Source organism: Drosophila sulfurigaster, chromosome 3 (assembly GCF_023558435.1).
Source record: "Drosophila sulfurigaster albostrigata strain 15112-1811.04 chromosome 3, ASM2355843v2, whole genome shotgun sequence".
Classification (NCBI taxonomy): domain Eukaryota; kingdom Metazoa; phylum Arthropoda; class Insecta; order Diptera; family Drosophilidae; genus Drosophila; species Drosophila sulfurigaster.
In genome coordinates this window covers 24,699,081-24,721,391 of record NC_084883.1, presented here as the reverse complement: position 1 = coordinate 24,721,391, position 22,311 = coordinate 24,699,081, and the positions used below count along the sequence as shown (strand labels likewise).

Sequence of the window (22,311 nt, the reverse complement as noted above, 5' to 3'; positions counted from 1 at the left end):
TTTTATATATACTTATATTATATACATAAATTGTAAATTAGTTTCGATTGATGTTTCACTCTTGATACAACATTTGGCATGTGGCATGCGGCATGTTATAAACACAAAAGCATCATCATATGTATGTGTGTATTAACAAGGGGAATAACCGACAGCATCTACATTGATACAATAAGAAAAAAGAAAATATATATAAATGAAAGCTATTTTCCCCCATTCTGAAGTCGGATGATGCACAATTTATCATCTCACATTTATCGCAAACAAAATGTTCGTAGTGGAATCAGTGTAGTGCAACAAAATTAACGATTAATTGACGAGGACTAAATCGCAAATGAACAGCTTAGATTATTGAATGAATAACAAAATAAAATGGTACAAGCGCAGAACTTTTTACAAAACAAAAAAAAACAAAACATGTATTTTAAACGAAGACGAAAGAACAAAGCAAAAGCATAACTTAATGACATTCTAAACAATGAAATTGTATGTAAGCACAAGGAAATCCCGGCTACCGGAAAATGAAATCCAACAAATAACAGCCGGATAAACCCCGGCAAATTCGGCGATGTCAGAAATTCGAATTTGAGGCGATGACAACAAGACAACAAAACGGATAAATGGCATTCAAAACAAATTATTACAAAACAAAGGAAACACACATAATTAGTGCTAAGAAATTTCAAACTATAGTACACATATATAGATATATATATAAAAATAAATATATATATTACAAAAGAAAAAATAAGCTTTAGATGTGAATAAAAAATGTATTTAAAAAATTAAACTGAAATTTAATAAGTTTAGTGGGGGGCGGAGAGGTTCAATCGTAATCGAGTAATTTACAATAATTTTGTATAGAAATTGTTATTTTTATTAGTGGGTCTTTGAGCTTGTCCAAGACATGTCTTTCTTTAATATCATGAGTTAATATAATACTAGAGTCTAAATATTTGTATATAGTATGTACATTAAGGGCTGCCAAGTGGTATTATAAAGCTCATATAGTCTGCAGTTGCGCCCCAAGCTGCTCGATTCGTTTGGAATATGATGATCCAGGTAGTCAAGGCTATTAACCACAGAAGGGTTCCAATCGCCGAGTATATAACATCTTATAAAAGAGAGTTGAAAGTTATAGTAAATACTGGTGAAGTCAGGGAAGATCAGAGATTACTTACAGCGCTTTATTTGACTCTGCTCGGGATATGGAGGTTTACGGAAAGCTTCATCGAAGAACCAGCAAACATTTATGGCCCAAACGAACGGCAGGAAGGCAAAGCCAGCTTTAAAGATTGAATTTCGGTAATCAAATTGTCATTTTGGGAACTGATTAAGCTTACTCATTAAGTAGGTGCGACATAATTGTAGTTTCCGTGGGTTTGGTGCTTTTGAGATGTCCATTTTTGTTTGCCCCTCTTCTAATTGTTTATACTCTATGTGGGCGTCTTTATTAAGCTTTTTCACTATAATAGAGTGAAACTGGCAGAGTATTACTTTTTCTTAACTATTACTTTTTTGTTTTCATGTCCATTCAGTTTAGTAGAGGCGGACAAACACCGACAACACTTTCGATGATTTTGAAATATATGGAAATATCGATTTTACGGGCATACATCGATGTATACAAAAGAAAATAGTGATGCCAGACATTTGAAGTGAATGTCAATTATGCTTATTTTATTATAATAAATATATAGCATATAGCATCTAGTTTAATTTGAGGCCACATTAAGTTGTATTTTAAGAAAGATAATTATTTACTGTAATCTAAGCAACGCTTAGATATTCCTTATTCCTTTTGAAAATATTTGCGCAACTATATCGATAGCTGTACCCAATATTAAAGTGTGACCAGTTCATATACAAAATACTGAAAACAGCTAACTTTTGCACACAAAATAGCAACGCTGCACCGCGCAAAAAGTGACGCGCAACTCGCTTTCAATTTCAACGATTTGTGCAAGAAAAAGTGATTTGGAAAAGCTGATAAAGCACTATGGCCGATACTGATAATTTGGATTCTCTGTCGAACAACGAGCTGCGGGCGCAGATGATTGCCCAAGGATTGCCAAACATACCGGTAACAGATAGCAGTCGCAAAGTATTGGTTAAACGTTTGCGTGCCTCGCTTGGCGGCAACGCTTCGCCCGCTGCGAGTCCAAAGAAACCCAGTAATCGTCGTGAGACCTTGCAGCCAGCAACTGCTGTAGTCCCTGCTTCTGTGGATAAACCAGATAGCTCCAGTGCCGCAGCCTCCAAGTCACGTCGCACTATTGCTGCCGCCACTCCGAGTGAAGTCAAAGAGATCGAACGTCGTCGTCCGGCTGGGAACAAGCCAGAAGTTGTTGCCTCACAGCCAGTGGCGCCTGTGGCCAAGCCGGCGCCCATACAGTCACGTCGCATCTCGAACACGGAACGCCGTGATGCAGTTCCCGAACGTGTGTTGAAGAAACCCGAGATAATTGCAGAGAAGCCGTCCACACTTCCTAAGCGGCGCAGTCCTGAGAATGTCTTGGACAACTCGCTAATCATACTCGAGTCCGACGAGGAGGAGGACGAGGAGCTGGCACAGGCAGTGAAAAATGCCGAGGATCAATACAAGATCAAACAGAAAGAAGCGCTGCCAACCAAGCTGCCCACTAAGCTGCCTCCACAGGAGCCGCAACGTCGTCAACAGATCTATGAACCGCCCAGTGTCACTGAGGTGCCACGTCCACGTGAGTTGCCCAAGCCACGTGAGGTACCGCGACCTAGAGAGATGACTACTCAGGCGCAGCCAAGTCGGAGCCAAGCAACAGGCTTCAGCCAGGCATCGGGCTTCAATCAGGCGCCGAGTCGCAGTCAGGCGCCGCCCATTGCCAACCTGACACGCAGCACCTTGGCCAGCAGCAGTACCTTGGGCAGCAGCAGCTATACTCGCTACAGCAGCTATGTGAACCAACCACAGCCGACCACAAGCTACATATCATCGCTGTCTTCAGCTGCTGCCACTTCGGCTTATCCACGCACCTTTGCCAACGAGCTAAGCGACGACACCGCCGAGGAAGATGATAAGGACCAGTCTGGTAGCAAATCGGCACGCTTCGAGAGCGACTTTGCGCGCAAGTTGGCGAGTCTTCGTGCCGAACGCATCGGAGATCGCAGCAGTCCCTACAACAGACGCACCATTGCCACAGCCAGCAGTGGCTCCAGCTTCGAGCCGGTGGCACGTCGCTCGCTGCGTCCCGAGAATGTGTCGCTGTCGACACAGTTCCGACAATTGGGCCAGAGCATCGGACGCAAATATCCTGTGAAGACGATCTTCGTATTGATTGTGCTGATGCTGATCTATCTGGCCTATAAAATCTATTATTAACTTAATGCGACTGTGCCATAAATAGTTAAAGAATATACTCTTGAAAGTTTGTAAACATGTTAATGTATTTTAATGTATTTAATGCCGTTGTAATTGTAAGAGTCTCAATTGATTGTAACTAGCACACACACACATATTTTGGTATTTTGGTTGATTTTTGGTCATGTGTGTGTGTGTGATTTCCTTTGTACACGAGTTTAAATAAAGCGTCAAGCTACTGGTATAAAGAATTGTGTAAGGTATTCTTCGTTGTAGTTCTGTGCAGTAGAAGAAGAGTGAAGAGAAGGGAAAAGAGTAGAGTAGAGAATAGTAGCGTTGACATTTGCGCGTGCAGCAGCCGCTAATGATAGAAAAGTATTTGGAATGCGTGTACAACACTTGTCGGCATCGCTGTGACCAAATGAAGGCGCACTCGCTTACACACACACACTCATAGACACATAGACACACATGGAAAGCTGGGCATGTGCATGTCCAGATGCCGATACCGATGTCGGCATTGAAACACGCATAGCTCGCAGTAGCAGCAACAACAGCAAGAGCAAAAGAAATCTTTGTTTTTGCGATAAGAATTAATAAGAATTTCAGTGACTGTCCGACGACAAAGAGAGGAGGGGTTGAAGTATGAAATAGGAGGGGGGGATAATTTTATTAAGTGGAAATCGCACTTGCGCGTAAATTTTCTTAAGGAAATTTTCGCCTTATTTAGCTTCAGCAACCGGATCTCAAATGCGCGAGTACAATGGCAATAAGTTATGAAAATTGCAACAACTATAAACGAGTCAAATGTCTGGGGAGGAAGAGATAGAGAGAGGGAAGCGACTGTCGCCGATGATGAATTCCACAAATACATGGACAATGCGGCAGATTCCTTGAAAACAAAGCCAGCACACATATCGTATATATGTTGTATATATGTTATGTTTGTATAGATATCGTGCATGGTACGCGGCTAATAAATACGACGCGCATTGCGAGTTGCTCTTAATGAAATTAACTTCCAGGAATTACCTACATGGCTGCCTAACCAGGTCTGGTCTCGGGTCTGGGCGACTGGGCGACTGTCTGGCTGTCTTCCTTCCAAGCTAAACAATGGAGCAGCAGCAGTTGCAGCTGCAGATGCAGTTTATGCATTTCGCCAGCCATTGGCCATGGAAATTAAATGGAAGCCTGCAAAAAACGTTTCACGCGATGACTTCACACCGTAAACTCCACGCCAATAATAGAGACGTCGTCGTCGTCGTCATCGTTGCTGTCGCTGCACCCACTGGCGAATGTGGCAATGTGGCAAATGTGGCGGGCAAACGCAACTCAAGTGTGACATTCATGGAAAACAGAGTGGAATATGATTTTATGGCCACAAATGTCAACTGTGTGCTGGACGCACAAAAACACAACTCGCTGCAGCAACGCCTTTTGTCAGCATCACGTACCATGCAAAATGAAGCTTCCAAGCATGGAGAGAGGAGAAGAGTGAGAGTAGTAGAACTTTTCTGGGTGTGAACTGCTGTGGATGCTTTAGACTCCACTTGAGTCTCGGCTTGTCAAGCACTTCCTTGTTTGAGGCCAATTAAAGTTTTGTTCGTTTCTTTTCTTTTTTGCTGTGTGCAGTGAGAAATCATTTGTATTGCAACGTTTTGGAATAATTCACGCTCAAATTGCTCTGCTCGCGAAAAATATTGCAACATTCCACAGCAAATTTTATGATTATGCGTTTCGACAGCCAGCAGCCCGCGACGACAACGACGACGTCGACGATGGCGATGGCGACAAATGCCAGCGCCTGCCACTGCAACTAGCAACTATGCAACTAAGCAACTGCCAGCAACTGTGCAACAAGGCAGCGTGGCAACATTCGTAGGCGCACATCAAATCAAATCAAATTGTAACCGATGGCGGCCGTTGCACCAAGTCCAAGAAGTTGTTGTCGTCGTCGTTGTCGTTGTCGGCCTCTTGACCATTCCGTTTGGAGTTTGAGTTTGAGTTTGTTTGAGCCATTCGCCATTCGCATTCGATTGACGCGACGCTGCTCCAAATCAATAAATCACCCAGCTAATTGTTCCACTCGCTCCCCCAATGCCTCCTCGTTGCCACTGTGCCACCTTGGCCGCCTACTCGACATCGTGTGAGAATTGCAACTGCGGAAAAAAAGGCAAAAGCCAAAGCAGCCTCATTGCAAACTCCTTAAAGCTCACATTGCAATAGCACTCAGAAATGAAAGCCAGCAACTAGACTCTGCATCTGTTTGTATAATTTAATTTATTTGTTTGGAAAAACAAACCTGCTAAATCAACAGCTTCTATTTACTTTGAAATATTGAATTTGAACATATTGTAGATTTTTAATTTTATTTATTTTCATTGTGTTGTGTGGTCTTTGCTCTGAGGTTCATACTCTAGTCGGTTCATATATAAAAATAATTATAATCATATTAAAAAATCAAGTTTTATTTTAAACAATCTATCTCTAAGAACGTTTTTTCTTGATTTAAGGCTATGAATTTTTAGTTCAATTTTGCGAATTTTCCATTCATGAATATCAATATTGGGCAATCTTGGAAATTTTTAGAATTTTTATCTTGATTTAAGAAGGATCCATTTTGACATCAAATCTTAATTCTACAAATTTATAATCTTTAAATACATAAGTATGTTTAAGCAGTAAATGTTTAAGTCTTAACTCTTCCTTAGTCCTTAAATTATAATATTATAAATAACGTGTAAATAATAAAATAAGAATTTACTAAATAAACTCATAAAAACAATAATTTTCACTATATAAAGATATTGCTAAGCACTGTGTCTATATTTAGTATGTTTATTAAATGTAGTGCTATAAGAGGAAAATGCAATTATAATAATAATAATAGAGAAATTGTAATTGTTTTTAAATTAATGTATACTTAACGTTTTTTCATCAACTTTTAAGAAATTTCTACATATTACAATAAGTCATTTTGATTTGTTATAAAACTTTTATTGCTGCTAAATCTTTTTTTTTATAAACATTTAAAATAAAATGATGCTGTTTTTACGCTTCCTTTTGTTAAAACCTTTTATCTCATGAGCATCAACTTATTAATTTGCTGTCTGCTATAAAAATAATCCCAAGTTGACCTATCGTGAACCCAACACATAAAAAAGAATTTGCCAAAAATATGTATATAATGGAAATTGATGCAACATTTGTTGTGACAAAAGTTGAAACGCTTGTCAGTTGGCGCGAATATCAAATTTAGCTAAGAATAAAGTATAATAATTCTAAGATATGACACGTATAAATAGAAAACTCAGACATATATCACACAAAGCAATTTATTCAGCCATTTATTGTGGTATTATTTGCATAATTTAATAAGTCGAGTAAGCTGAATGGAGGTGCAATCTATTTAAATGAGTGTGTATAATGGCATTCGGTACAAGTTTTCAACATAATTAATTGATCGGGAAGCTGTGCGTATTTATTTTCCAATATATGCAAAAGGTCAGAGGGGGCTGAGACATCGAGACATGGAGTTGAGTTAAACATTTTAATTCCATAAATAATGACAGTGCGCCTATAAACAGACACTCTTGACTCTTTTTGGCTGCCCACTTGTTAAGGTATTGGCATAAACGTTTCTCTCGTGGCACAAACATAGAAACACACAGAAACACACAAACTCGTTGCGGAGATAATTTGAAAACGAGCATGCGAACTGCGGTGACTACTCGTTGTCAACTTGTGGACCACAGCGACCAATCAGTGTCAGCTGGAAGTGTCTCTTTTAGTGGCCTAAGTGATGAGCTAATCAAGTGCCCCGCCGGCTAACTGGCTTCGCTTGATTTCCCTTCGATCGATTCGATTTCAGAACCGAAAATCACATCGTGTCTCTATTTTAATAACATTATTTATGTGCATGTATTTGTTTTTAATAGGAATCAGAAATGAGGCGAAACACAAAGTGAAAGAGTGACTAAGAGTGTAGAGCAGCTGTTGGTGCCCTCAGAGGTGAAGGAGGAGGAGGAGGAGGAGGGAGAGATAGGGACAGGGACAGGTAGTAGATAGAGACGATTTTGTATACTTATTGTAATTTGAAATTTTTGGTGTTTTAGGTGTCAATCGCATTAGACGGAAATCAGTTTTGTTTTATTGTACAAATTTATCGCATTGGTCTCTTATTGGTTTTCGTTTTTGTTGTTATTTTGTGTGTTTCTTGTTTGTCTTTAACTCTCAATAATGTGCTTGTTTATGTGTTTCTCTTTCCCGTAAATGGGGCTCGACGTCTGTCGCCGTGTGTTGATTTTATGTTAAATTAAACATTTTAAGCGACGCTTTTAAATAGCCTACGAGATAATTTGTGACTCTTGTGTGGTCTCTCGCACTACTTATGTATGTGTGTGTGTGGTGTGTTTATGTCTGCGAGGCATCAAATAAATTATAAACTAATTTAAATTAAATCGAATGGCCAATGGAAATGTGAGCTGCAACAACGCGTTCGTTGCCTAAGTCTTTTGTTTTAGCTTCGTCTTTTTTTTTCTTGGAACTGGTCATCGCCCTAAGTTATTGTCGCATCCTTCAGTGAGTAAAATATGAAGTTTATAATTAATTTTTATGTGCCGTCGCAATGCGTTGCAATTAGGCAACAAAGCGGCGACAAAGCGACGGCAACAAATTGCTGATGATGAGGAGCGATGCACACACACAGCACATGCAAATGAAATCAAGTCATGCCTATAATCGGATTTGTTGCTACTCGTATATTAACTTGTCACAATTTCTATGTGTTGAACATAAACACAATTTGCGCTTAATCCCCTCGGCCTCAACGGCAGTCGCCAGCCAGGCTTTCCACTTTTATTCCTTGCTTCGACTTCATCAGCAACAGCAACAGCAACAGCTTCAACAAACTGTCGCTAGTCGCTATCAATTATGACATTTTGTTGCTGTTTTGTCACTTCTGCCACTGGCACGTTTAATACCGCTGACAGCTACAGGTGAGGTGGAAAGAAAGAGAGTGGGCAGCAGTTGAGGCATCGCAGGGCTTTTTGATGTGGCTGGGCGATTGAATTTCCTAACCACAATTTGCTGCTATCATATCAGCTGGCAATCAATCAACTCTGCCAATTGTGTCGGTGAACAATTGAAATGAGGCTGTGCGATCGCCAGTTGCCAGTTGCCAGTTCTGAATGACGGCTGGCACACATGGCGCATGAGTAATTTGGCCCCGTTTTGTGGTTAACGCAATTATTGAGAATGACGGAAATGTCTGTGTGGCGGTCGCATAACAACATAAATAATCGACAGATTAATAACAATAAAACTTGAGTGCGCTTTAAACAAATTGCAGCTACTTTAGAATTATTTATGACGCGAAATTGGCGCTGGTCAATCGATTGACTCGACTTCGCCCCACTGTGCAGCTGTGCGCCAATCTAGATCTGTGGCAATTGCTGCACATATGCACCCACTCAGAGGCAGAGAGAGCGAGAGGGAGAGAGAAAGAGAGGGGCAGCAAGCTTGCCTCACACATTTGGGGGGTGTGGCCGTGGTTAGCCGCAAATTAGGCGCGAAAATATGCAGCAAAGTGAGACAAACAAGCAAACTGCTAAAATACTCAAAACAGCAAATCAGTAAAAAGCAAAGCAAAACAAGTAAGAAAGCTGCAGTCGAGTGTGATCGACTTTGAAATACCCGCCACACATTTTGAATAAAAGCAAAATAGTGCAGTATTCATTTTGAAATATATCCCATGTTCATATAACGCAAAAATACTAAAAATATATCAAATGATATACTTGGTATATTGTTATAGTACTACATACAAAAGATATCATAGAGTGCAAAATATACCAGATTTTCAGCAAAGCAACTAAAAGCCAAGTATTTCTTTAATAACTTCTACATTTACGCGCAATCAAATTTTCAGAAATAATAGAGACTATAGTTATTATTGTGTGTTCAAAATTACGCTTGTTATTAGATTTTTATCGATTTGCGGGGCGGGTGTGGGCGTGGCAAACATTTGAAACAACCTATAACTGCGTGCAAACATAACAAATACTGTCGATAAAAATTATATTTCTATCTTTTATAGTCTCTGAGATCTGAATTTAAATATGGACGGACAGACAGACAGACGGACAAATGGACATGGCTATATCGATATCTCCTTCTGCCTATTACATTCATTCCATGGAGGTGCTAAAATTATAATCCCCTTCTACTCTATAGGTAGCGGGTATATAAAAAAAAAAGACAAAACTTGCCGCTGGTCAGCTAATGGTGTTAAAATTTTGTGCCCGGCGATTGCATCTATGGCTATACAAATTGCAGCGCGCTGCACAAAATCGACAACGGCAACAACACTTGAGCAACAGCAACAGCAATAGCAACAGCGGCGACATGGCAGTAGCAACCACAGCAACAACAGTAACAACAGCAACATGAGCAACGACAACAGCATCGCTCAGTTGTTGGCTCGTTTTGTCAACAACAACAGCAGCGAATGCTTAGCCGCGTTTTCCCAGGGGACACTTAACGCGGCTGCTTAACGTCTAAATCTGTCGTCAAGACGCGCTCAAAAGGCTAAAATGTTTGCGTTAACCAGCGTTGCACAGAGGCAGAGCGGAGAGCGAAGAGAGAGAGAGAGGAGAAGGAGGAGAGGGGCGCAAGGTGATTTGACACAAGTGGCCAAGTGGCCGGCCAAGAAGGCTCCAAACTCCAGCTTCAGCTCCAACTTCAGCTGCAACAACAATTTGTATGCAACTTTATTTTTCGTTGTCGTCGCGTTCAAGTTGAGCCCAGTTGAGATTTCCTTTCTACCTCAATGTGGTTGCTTTGCTCTCGGTTGTTGTAGTTCTTGCTGTGTAGTGTTGTTGCCTTGTCTCTTGGCCTGAAGTGCGTTGAACGAGTTAAAGTCAAAGCTGCAGCTAAATTTATGAACCGTCCCAGTTCGGCCATGGTCATGGACAAATAAGAAGCCACGACAACGGCCAACGAACGCGTGTAAACATTCTCCAAGTACACACACACACACAGGACGCGGAGAGGAAGGACAAACAGGAGGAAGCAGCAACCTCTTCTCTCCTCTCCTCGCTCTCTAAATGCTGCCAACGGAATTTATATGCAACATAATCAGCATAAATGCCGCCATGCGCCATCAAAATGTTGCGACTGGCAATGCGACGCGCGTTCACTTCACTTCACTTCCCTTTCCTTACCCTTCGCTTTGTGCCCACTTTAGAGTGCAACATTTTGCCATCACTTGGGTGGGTGCCATTGGCAACAAGCAGCGACAATGTTGCTCTTGTTGTTGCTTCGTTGTTGCTCCGTTGTTGCTGTTGCGGTCACCTTGGCTAATTTAAGCAATTTGCAAATTGAGAAATTGCAAATAATTTACAATTTAGCCAAGTTATTCGAAATACTCGCAAGTGTTAAGTGCAAACCATAAAATGTTCTTCCCTAATGAATGAAAAGTGAATTCGCACTCACTATTGTAAAATATTTTATAGTTCATTTGCCATATAAATTATATTAATTTTTTTTAACACAACACAATAATTACATTAATTTCATATTTTTTACACTCATTGCTTAATTTATTATCTAAATACTTTTATGAGTTTGCCATCGGCTAGAGTCGTTAAACTTTACAGCAGACAACTCGTAAAATCATAAAACAAAATTGCATTCGCGGGTGCGACGAAGTCGAAGATTGCATGCTCTCGAGTCGAACTTAAGTTTATTAAAATATAATATCTATCGGCTATAAAAATATATATTGAAATACAGTAGCTGCATTAAATAATATTAAGCAAATCGTAAAAAGGCAATATAAACTAATATCGCATTATTGGCAACTATGTTGCCCTGAATAACTATGAAATGTATTTCAATACTGTTGTTGTTGAGTGAGAGGCTGAAATCGGATAGGATTGGGGAAAGAGTCTCTCGAGACAATAAAGCTCAGTGGTTTGCTTTTGCGCTTGAATGCCGCCCACTTTCTTTTGCGTTTTGTTTTCCCCGTAACGTAATTTGAATAGTAAAAGCCACAAGTATGAGGACAGCAATGCAACAAAACGCATTTCAAATCACTGAATTGTGGTTATGCCCCAAGGGCAGGGTGAAAGGCGCAGCTCGCAACTGGGAACTGGGAACTGGCAACAACAGCAGCCAAATGAGACAGCAACGAGTTAATTAAGTTTGCGAGTGAAAACTGTCTAAAATTACACACACTGGCGGGCAGCCAAAGGCAGCCCAAAAATCAAGACTCAGCGAACACACAGTCAGTGAAGTCCGAAGAGGAGTCCAGTAGTCCGGCAGTCCGTCTGTCTGTCTGGCTGTCTGTCCGTAAAGCAAAGAAACTGAACTGACAAACTGAGCCGCAATTGTGCCAACTTCTGTGACAGTTGCCCAAAACAAATTGCTGCCATTTAATGCGCATCGAACAAAGAACAAAAACGAAACGGCAACGGCAACAGCAACGACAACGACAACGATGCAGCCAAAAACCATGTGAGGCAACAACAGACAGCCAGCCAGCCAGTAAGAGAGGTTGCCCCATCTCCTGGCTATGACAAATTCCTTGAAGTTGTTACCCATATAAATTTCTGCATTTTTCGTTTGCTTTTATTTTTATTATTTGCGTTGCCACTGAGACTGCAACTGAAACTGAGTCATGCGCCGTGTTGCCTTATTGATCGCTCGGCCAACGCATCACCATCACCATCATCATCATCATGACGATCAACAGCAGCGGCAGCTTAATGATGATCATCAGAAGTTATGTGAGTGGCAACTGGTTCAACTTTCGGCTGTCTGCCTCGACTGGTAATTAGGAGCATTACATGTGCTTGGGCGCTTCAAAAATGTTGGCGATGTTTTCGTTTTTCGTTTTTCGTCTTTTTTTTTTTTGGGCCAACATTTATGTAAATGAGTTTTGTTGCGTTTTGCAACTGCTTTTCTTTATTAAGACAAATGACAGTCACGCCCAGGTCTAAGCGCAAAGTAAACACTTGCCAAATGACCATAATTATGGGCAGCAGTTGGAATTTATTAACATGCCACAAATCCCAGTTGCAGTCGCAGTTGCAGACGAAGAGGAAAACGAAGACTCAGGCGAATGCCGAACTTCAACGCGACGACGAACTTGAGCTTAGAATAAATTATGAATAATCCACGATAATAACAGACAATTAATTTTTAACGCTGATTTGTGCGAGTTTTATGCTTCGCCATATAACCAAAAAAAAAAGAATACGAAAAACCAGAATATCAATTTAGCGCATTTTAAGAGCAAGAGTCGGAGTTGAAGTCGGAGTTGGCATCAGTCTGGTGACAGGCTCTTGGTCAACTCTCGTTTGTGGCTGTTGCATTAATGCATTCGCTTCCAATGGAATTGCAGCGCCAACACGTCGTATGTCATTTAAGCAGCGCTCGAACACACAGTGAAGCGACAACAACAACAACGACAACAAAGAGAGCTTCGAGAGCAACAACATTGAAAGTATGCAAAGCGTATTTCTTGAATTTGGGAGTTGAAGTTGAATTTGGAGTGCCAAGTGCAGTCTTATCGTACTTATTTATGCATATGCAGGCCCATATGCTCCCTCCTCCCCACAAAAAAACCGAAAAAAATCACATGGCCAAACAAAAGACTTAAGACACGAACTTGTCGAGCAGCAAATTTGAGTGTGTGTGTGTGTAGGGCATGGGTGCAGTCGGCTACGCAGCGCAAAAGTAGCACACGCAAAAAAGATACACACACATACACATACACACCAACACAGAGAGACAGAGGAGCAACAAAACAACGCTGGCGATGCATCACCCAGTGCCAAGGCAGGCACGCTTATCAGTAACCTACACTTAAAGTTAATGCATGCCCGGCAGGACCAACCAAGAGTTGCGCAGGCGCAGCCAGAGATCGTCGTCATCGTCAGCAACAGCAACAGCAACGTGCGGGCTCTCTCTCTTTTTCTCTCTTTCTTTCTTGAGTTGTTATTGTTGTTATCAATGCGGCCGAAGCCTTTTAGCAAACGCCGACGCAGCAGCCGCATCAGCTGAAACCGAAGCTGAAGCTAAAGCTGATGTTGCTGATGTTGATGCCGCAGTCTCCATCTCCGTCTCCGTCTTTTCTTTTCGCAGCGCCGTCAAAAGGCAGGCAAAATAAAATCGAAAATGAATGCGACTGTAGATAAGGCAGCGAACGCATTTTGAAATGACACACGGACGAAGTTGACAATCGCCAGGCGAAGGAAGGAGGAAGAAGAGTCTGCTTAAGGGGAGTGGACAGCGAGCATGCGAAATTCGTGTCACTGCCATGATTTGTGACCGTTGCTCGGGTCAGGCTGCTGCTGCTGCTGCTGTTGTTGCTGCTGGCAACTCTACATTCCAGCTGGAAACTTGGTCCAAACTTGAATGCAAATCGATGGGGCAATAAAACTATTAAGCCATTAGTAAGCCAAACACGAGTACAATGCCAAAAACAAACACGTGCAGTTCAACAACAGGCAACAGCAACACACAGAGTCACAGCAACAGGCAACAGTAGAAGGCAGGGCAACAACACACAAGCAACACAAGCAACAGGCAACAGCAACAAGCAATTAATGCAAATGTGCAGCCGGCAGCCAAATCGAGCAAAAGGCAAGAAGAAGGCAGAAGCAAAACACATCGAGATCGCAGGTAGACAAATGGACAGACAAACTCGTAGCAATGCCACAGACACGGCCAGCAGTTCAAGAGTCTGCTAATGTTTGCTGGAGCAGCCAACAACAACAACAACAACAACAGCAAGAGGCAGCTGCTGGCTGACTGGCTGGTTGCTTGCAACTTTGTCTGGCCTCAGCCTGGCCACTGACAATACATGTGCGAGGTGCAAACTAATTGAAATCATTACACTAGTAAAAATGTTAATTCAATTAAAATGCGCGCAACAACAGCAACCAGTTGCTGACCCACAACATCACAGCACAGCAGCATCCACATTGTAACAGCAACAACAGCAGCAGCAGCAACAGCAACTGCAACAGGCAACAGGCAAGAGCAATATATAGTCTAAGAGAGATATCATCGCAACAACATACTGCAGACCGCCTTCTCGGCACATCGGCAACATGTTGTTAGGTCAGGCAACATGAGCAACTCTAGGCCACTGCCAGGGCAGCAGCAACAACAGCAACAGCGACAGCAACAGCAGCAACATGCAAATGCAGACAGCGCTGTTTCTCGCAGTTCTATGAGTGTCTGTTTGTTGGTTTTTAGTTTTATTTTTTTGGGGGCTGCTGCTGCTGCTGTTGGTTGCAGCCAAGGGCGCCAATGTGCATTGCATTTCCGGTTGAGCAAGTAGCACCATAATAAATGCAGCAATCAAGTTGCCCAAGTTGCAGTTGTTGCTGTTGCTGCTGCCAATAAAAGGCAATAAGTTAATTTCACACACTCTCGCATAGCTTGCAACTTGCTGCGGCTGCTGCTGCTGTGGCAGGGGCAATAGCAACAGCAACAGCTTTCCACTGCTGGCCATAAATGAAATCGAGTCCATAAGCAGGCACAGAGTCAAACAACAACTGACAACAACAACAACTCTCGTTTCGAGGTGTGAAAATGTTTGACCATATTAGGGCACACGTTAACACATTCGATCTTATTGTTATGAATGTGTATTTGCATTTTTATGGCAACGCCTAACCCCAAAACAGACAACCACAGAGAGAGCGGGAGAGGCCAGGAGGGAGTCTTAAATGTCATCCATTGAGCAACGGAAGCTGGCCGGATAAGCTCGAAGTATGAGAGAGAGTGCCGCAGGAAGCTGGCATATATTCCATCAAGAATCACATCGTAAATGGAGCCATTAACGATAAACAAAATTCTACGAGCTCCTCCCGAGTACAACACTCACACACATAAAAGATGACCATATCCCAGCCCATAAAATGACATATAAAAAAACACTTAAAATATTTTCAATGAGCGATTTTAATGGCCATCGATGCAAAGCCAAAGCCAAAGCCAAAGCAAAGCAAACCAAATGGAAGCCAAGCCCAACTAAAGAGACGCTCTCGTACCTTTTTTGGTGGTCTGTTAACAATTTTTGTGTGTTTGGCGGCACTCTGGGAATCTCTGAGAATTGGGAATGTCTCATCGTCGTCGCTCTACGCTAATGCAAATGACGCGCAACTTGCGCTCAAAACTACTGGTGTCGATATAACAATAAAACGCCCCATGCAACGCCCTGAAAACAAAAAAAAAACAACAACTTACGCCTGGCAGTTGCCAGCGACTGGAAGCAAAGTCGGATTAAATAAATGCCAGTCTCAGCCGCGAATCAGCAAAACAAAACAAAACTGCCCAAAAAAAAAAAAGGAATATGCGAGGCAGCCAAAGAGGAAACTGATCTGACAGATCTGATTGTAAGCATGCAACAAAAATGCGCAACGCCGTTGCAAACTGAAATCGCAGAATCCCAAAACCAAAACTGAAACCGAAAAACAAAAAAAAAAACAACTCAAACTCCAAAACCAATGCGCGCCATCAAAGGCGCAGTCGCAGACGCAATCCAAGTGCTGCTGCTGTTGCTCGGAGTTGCTTGGAGTTGCTTGGAGTTGCTTCTCATGCTCATCTTCAGGCGCGTCGTGTGCTTGCGCCGCTTAAGCTTGTGCAATTTAGTGATCAATCATAGCGGGAGCAGCGCTGCGCTGCGCAGCCCGCACAACGCACAGCGCAGAATTCAATTTTAGTGCGAATGGCAGTTTATTGTTGTTGCAACAGTTGTTGCTGTACGGCAGCAGCGCATCAGGCAGGCGTCTCTGCTGCTGGCATTGCTGGCTTCCACATGCGACGACGAAGGTGGAAGCCATAAATCTTGGCAACATGAGAAATGACTTTAGCAGTCGAAATGATGAGCTGCAACAGCAACAGCAGCAGCAAATGCCAACACACACACACACACATGCAGTACACACACATACCAATCAGATAGTTGATACTATATAACTATAACTACAGCTATGTGCCACAATTGATACGTAGTCAACAAAACCGACTAATATGCGAATATTTCGCATTAAAGTCAATCAAAGTTTGACGCGCTGACCAGTGTCTGGTGGCGTATACGTAATATTTGCGCATACAACTTTGAAGCTGTAAGGTACACTGAGAAAAACAAGGTTTAAAGTCTCAAAAGTGCCACAAGAATATGAAATGAAATGAAGAAATCTTGATTTTAGAAAACACATTTTGATTTCAAGAATATTTGATATAAGACCCAAGTTCTTATTTATAAGAGGAAAAAAAATTGTATAGTTTTAAGACCAAAAATCTTATTGTAAGACACACAAACTATTACATTATATTTTATTGTTTTTCAATTTTAATATTTATTTGTTATTTTATTACTTTTTTTACTTTATTAACGTATTTATTTAATCACTCTGCGTATGAAATATTTCTCATCGATTCACGAAGCATCTGAAGTATTATTATTCTGACACAATGTCGTTTCATTTCCACTTACTCCACTCAATTGTTTTCTTATTATAATATTCTATGAATATTCGATACAGCTACGAATGAAAACAGTCAAAGCTAGATAACTACTTTATAGCAAATTCGATGGATTATTTTGAAATTTTTGGCATTGTTCAGACTAATGTTTTTGGTTTAAAGAATTTGTTCTTAAAGTGGTCTTACTTTCAAAAACATGTTCTTCAAATGGTCTCATTTTAGAACATTACTCTGAAAAAGCCAAAAAATTTCAAAATTAAAGCAAATATACTTAATTTAGGTTACAAAATTCAGTAAACCTTCGAAATTTGTATAAAGTTTTTATCATGTAGCTTTAATTGTTTTCGTTCATGGTCTTATTTTAAGAACTCAATTTTAAAGACCTGATTATTAATATTAGTAATTTTTGTTGAGTGTAAGTATGTTAGCATTTTGTGCGGTTTCGGGTTCGTTGCAACTGTTCAATCGCCAGCACAGGTCATTGTAGTGTCCACCCCGCTGCGAATTAATCGTTTTTAGTGCCAGGGCAACGAGGCAACAAGGCAACAAGGCAACTGGCAAACTGGCAAGCGTCTCACCTTGCAAAAGCACACTGGCAACGGTCTCCCATGGCTGATTAATATTTTAGCCAGAGTTAGTACGTTACGTTACGTTTGCCTTGTCTTGTTAGCATATCTCGCCTCGCATGCACTTTTGCATATTTCGTTTGTTTGTTATCTCTGGCTGGCTGCTTCCTTTGCCAGTTGCCACTCGCTGCTCCGATGCCTGCCTGCTGTGTGAGTGTATTATTGGCGCAAAAGTCCAAGTTCAAAGCCATATTTGACTTGGGAAAAATCAATAAAACGATCGCTTGCTGCGGCACATGCGTGTGTGTTTGTGTGTGTGTGTGTGTGTGTGCGCCTTTCTCATAATGAAATTATTGCCCTGTGATTGAAATCTATTTATGCTAATTTACGTGTGCATTCGCACACACACACACAACAGCTTCAAACGGAGCAACGTCCCAATGCAGCTAAAAGAATTGTTCCAACTTGCAACATTTCCGCATTTTCTGTAGCTGTAGCTGTAGTTGTGGCAATGGCTGTGCAGCTGCAGCTCTCTGTGATCATGGGCATTTCGTATCGGACGTCGCCCACCAAAAAACTAAAAACTAAAAAAAAGCGTATCAAACGCAAATACAGCGAGAGAGACGTCGAGAAGAGAGGGGGGGGAGAGTTGATCTGGGATCTTGATTAGAAGTGTTTGGGGCAAGCTGCGGCATTTTGAAGTTGCGACTCCAAGCTGTTGACAATTTTCAATTAAAATGAATTGAGCTGCCCGCTAAAAATGTGTGTGTGTGTGTGTGGCGTTGTGTGTGTTAATCCGCCCACGCAGCTAGAGGCTGGCAACGCCTTAGTCCCCAAACAAACATGACTGACAATTCCAATTCCAATTCGGATTTAAATTGTTGCGACTCTCGAGTGTGTGTGAATACTCGAACTCACACTCAGTTGTTGTGTGAATAGTTTTTCTGATATTTTTTAAGCTTCAACAGCAAGTCCCAGAATTGTCATGTGGAGCTTATGTAAAGTTCGTTCGCTCTTGACATTTATTTGCCCGGCTTTCAGCATTTGACGTTTAATTATAAATGGCCAGCAAAGTTCGAGTGTGTGTGTGTCTCCATTGTGCTTTAATTTTTGATCTCTGGCTCTTTTTCTTTGTGGCTGAAGTGCGTCATAAAATCCGCGCACTTCTAACTCCCAACTTGGCCATATCGAACCGGCGATTTCATATTTTGTTGTTGGGATTACCTTATCCAATTAGCCCCGGCACCAGCAACAGCTCTGGCAACAGCAGCCAACAGCCAACAGCCAGCAAATCCCCACAACAATCGACGACACATAAAATGCTAAAATAACTATGTATACATGTGTCGCTGGACAGACGCAACGGGTAGAGATTGGGATTGGCAACTGGCAGCGGGCATCGGGCAACTGCTGTTGCTGTTGCTGGTCAGAACATGTATGTGCAACGGGAATCCGTCTGAATACGGCTGAGAAATCGGAATCTCTTTTGCAGCAGCCCCGCTCTCTCTCCATCGATGGAGTGCAGTTAAGTTTTGTCGCTTTGGTCGCCGGCTTAAACAGGTTCCTAAACATCGTCGTATTTGTGTGATATATTTTATTGTCTTTTGATGTGTTTTAAAATCCCACAGCAAGGAATCGATAAAATTTATCGATGCTGTCTGCCCAGTCGCCTAGAGACGACAACGCACAACAGCAAACAGCAAACACCAAATAGCAAACAGCACACAACACACACTCAGTCAGTCACACTGAGAGCGGGGAACAGGTTCCCAATCGAGTCTTGGTCTTCGGTTTTCACTAGAGACCGACTGCAGATAGTCCTCTTTGGACTGGCACTAGCTGGGCATGGCGACAATTTTAAGTGCGAAATTAAAAGTAAAACAAGCGATTAACATAAATTTTAAGCAATGCGCAGTTAATGTTTCGCCTCGCTGGAGTTCTTCTTCTATAATTTGCATGGCGAGAGGATGGCGACAACGGAAATGATGATATGATTAAGACATTTCTGACTGCATTTTTGTTTTTTTTTCTTCTTTTCTTTCGTTTTTAACTTTAATGAAAACTAATGCAATTTATTGTTTATTGTTATTTAATAATGTGCGAGCCGTTATCTCAAGCTGGTTCCATTCGCTGACAACACAATCAGACGGCTAAATGAGCTGCCAGTCAACTTTGACTCGATTTCAATTTTTGGAGTGTGGTTCTTCTCAGCCAAAAGACATCGACGACCACCACCGGAAGCCACCACTGACCCAAATACGCTCTTCTTTCTGCCCAGCGGTGCACACTATGTGGTCCTCTCTGACTGTGGCAGCAAATGCATTATTTATGTAGGATTTGAGCAACTACATGCTGCAAAGACACACAGAGGCCTTGTGTGTGTGTGCGAATGCGGCCAAAACTGAAACTGAACTGAACTGAACAATTTGGCATCATGACAAGACCGCACTTGCAACGATGATGCACGCTTGTCAGCCAACTGACAGAGCCCAGTTCCACCAAACAAACGAACTGCGTCTGAGTCTCTGTCTCAGTCTCAGTCTCAGTCTCAGTGAAATGAGAAAGGGCTGAGACAAAGACTGAAGACGGAGACTGGAACTGTGTAGCTTTGCCTGGTTAGCGTTCAACTGGCTCACTGCTTATAGCCTGGTTAGCTGGTTAGCGTTTGCTGCCTTGTTTCTCTGTTTTTCTTCTCCTGCTTGGGCCTGTTTGTTTTAGCGCCTGTTGTGACAGCCGTCTGCCACGTTTTTGGCACTTGAAACGGGGCAACGAGCAAAACACTAACTGCTCTTGCTCTGACTGTGTTGCTGGGGGGATTGGACGCCAAACCCAACTCAATTGGCGAGTCCAACAAGTGCCTGAGATAAAGCGAACACTCATTACGCACTGATCATGATCACAAGTTGTCAATAAAAAATAATGCGATTTTGCTAGTTACGCGCAGATAGCACTCTAAATGCTCTAACTAGTTTAAACAGTAAGCTTATAATTTGATATGAATAATGTTTGCTATTGAATTTGATTACATTAAATTATTTTAGCTAAGAAGCAAAGCAACCAGCGTAGTAAATTTATACTGTGTATTGAATTTAATTCTAATATATGCATTAATAATAAATAAATAATAATAATAAAATTCAAAAATTCAAAATTTATTTATTATCAAATAAAATACCAATTCCTTTGCATTATTTATATATATAAATGTAATATTAAATAAGATTTAAAATTTGTTTATTGAGTTCGGAATTTATTATTAAAAATTGATGTATGTATTATAATTGGTTTACATATATTGCATTTAAAATGGTTTTATTAAATTACTATTAAGTCTAGCTATACATATGCAATATAATTCGTTTTTATCGTTAAGATTCTTTAACGAAATCATTCAAGTTTTATATATAGTTTGAAAGATTTCCACTTTTCAAATAGATAATTTCTTTGAATTTAAAATATATATCTGCTGAAATTTATCTCAATACTTTGCTATTAAATTTGAAATGCATTTAGCTCAAGCTTTTACGTTTTTTCAAACCCAATTATGAACTTGTCAGCAAAAGTATTTATTCATGTTCAGATAAGGTTTTTTATTAAATTTTCTTACATCAAATATGTAAACATAATGTAGATAAAATTTAAATTCCTTTGATTGGTATAAAAATTACGTATTTGAAAATGATTCTATAATTTTAATATTAACTCAATTTAAAATTTGTATTTTTTTGTTATATATAAAATTCTAAAATGAAATCATTTTATATTAACACAAAATGTGAGTTGAATGATTTTCTGCGATGGTGTATTTAATTTTGCATTAATAATTGGTTTTAATGTATCATGAAATTGCCTTCAGATGTTTTAAACAAAATTATTGACTTGTCAACTAAAATTTTCAGTCATCTAGTTAAGATGACTTTTGAAGAGTATTTATACATGACTGAGATAGCAACTGGCAGCAGATGTTGTAACAAACTAGTGATGTGTTGCAAGCTCACGCCTCAACAATTGTTGTCGTTGTGGCAAGTTGCAAGTGCAATGCACTGTCAAAGGATGCATCACAACACGGCACAGCACAACTCAAAACACCACACCACAGCATACAATGGGGCCAATGGGGCCAGAAGAACAGTAACAACAGCAGCAGCAGTAGCAATAACTACAAGAGGCACAACAACTGTAACTGTTTGGCTGGCGACAGTTCGATTAGAGAGCGACCAAACTTGGGAATTGCAGCTTCACTTCCTAGTGCCAAGTGGCCAAGTGTGCCTGGGTCTAGGCCAAGTGCGTAGCTGAGGAACAGTAAATGTTGTAGTTAAGGCCCAGTTACGATCAGTGCAATGTTTTTCTGCTGACGATCTCTCAAGCAAGTTTCTCACAGACTTTGGAGAATTGGCCGCCTAATTATGTGCAACGAGAGAGAGAGATGCTTTTTAGCTGCCAGCTAAGTTTTGTGGCATGGGTGCGGATGCGGGTGCGGCGGTGGCAGTAAAAAGCAAAGTCAACTTTTGTTGCAATTGAAAACATGAATTCATAATTCTGCTTGCAGCCATTTGTGTGCAATCTCGCTGCAATTTATTGCCGCCTTTGTGCTTTGTGTGCAATGCGGCAACGTCTGCGGCTCTTTTTGCTAATGAAGCCATTTGCCACAAAGGCCGCAGGTTCAACGTGATTTGCCTTTGATTAACATTCTGAATTATAAATTGTCTGTCAATCCACAATCCTGGCCACAGTCGTTCTTAGTCCATTTGCCATTGCCATTTGGCAAGCAGTCCAAATAGTCAAAACAGCCAAACAGCCACAATTGTATTTTAAAGCAATTGGCAATTGTTCACGCCGAGGCGCATATCAGCCAACTGAAATCAGCCAACAGCCCAAAAAATTGTCTGTTGTCTCTTTCGC

General features: G+C 41.1%; 2 protein-coding genes across 2 annotated transcripts; one reads left to right on the top strand and one right to left on the bottom strand.

The window, feature by feature from the left end:
• Positions 1-854: 854 nt before the first annotated feature.
• Positions 855-1,563, bottom strand: LOC133844788 (gamma-secretase subunit pen-2). The gene is made up of 3 exons (XM_062279045.1): positions 1,344-1,563; positions 1,182-1,286; positions 855-1,114 (listed from the first exon to the last, which is right to left on the bottom strand). Exons 1-3 carry the CDS (start codon positions 1,402-1,404, stop codon positions 975-977), a joined length of 306 nt encoding a protein of 101 aa, XP_062135029.1. The 5' UTR covers positions 1,405-1,563; the 3' UTR covers positions 855-974.
• A 325-nt stretch (positions 1,564-1,888) lies between these two features.
• LOC133844787 (otefin) lies at positions 1,889-3,588 on the top strand. Its single transcript, XM_062279044.1, has one exon. It carries the CDS (start codon positions 2,000-2,002, stop codon positions 3,356-3,358), a length of 1,359 nt encoding a protein of 452 aa, XP_062135028.1. The 5' UTR covers positions 1,889-1,999; the 3' UTR covers positions 3,359-3,588.
• The last annotated feature ends 18,723 nt before the right edge of the window (positions 3,589-22,311 follow it).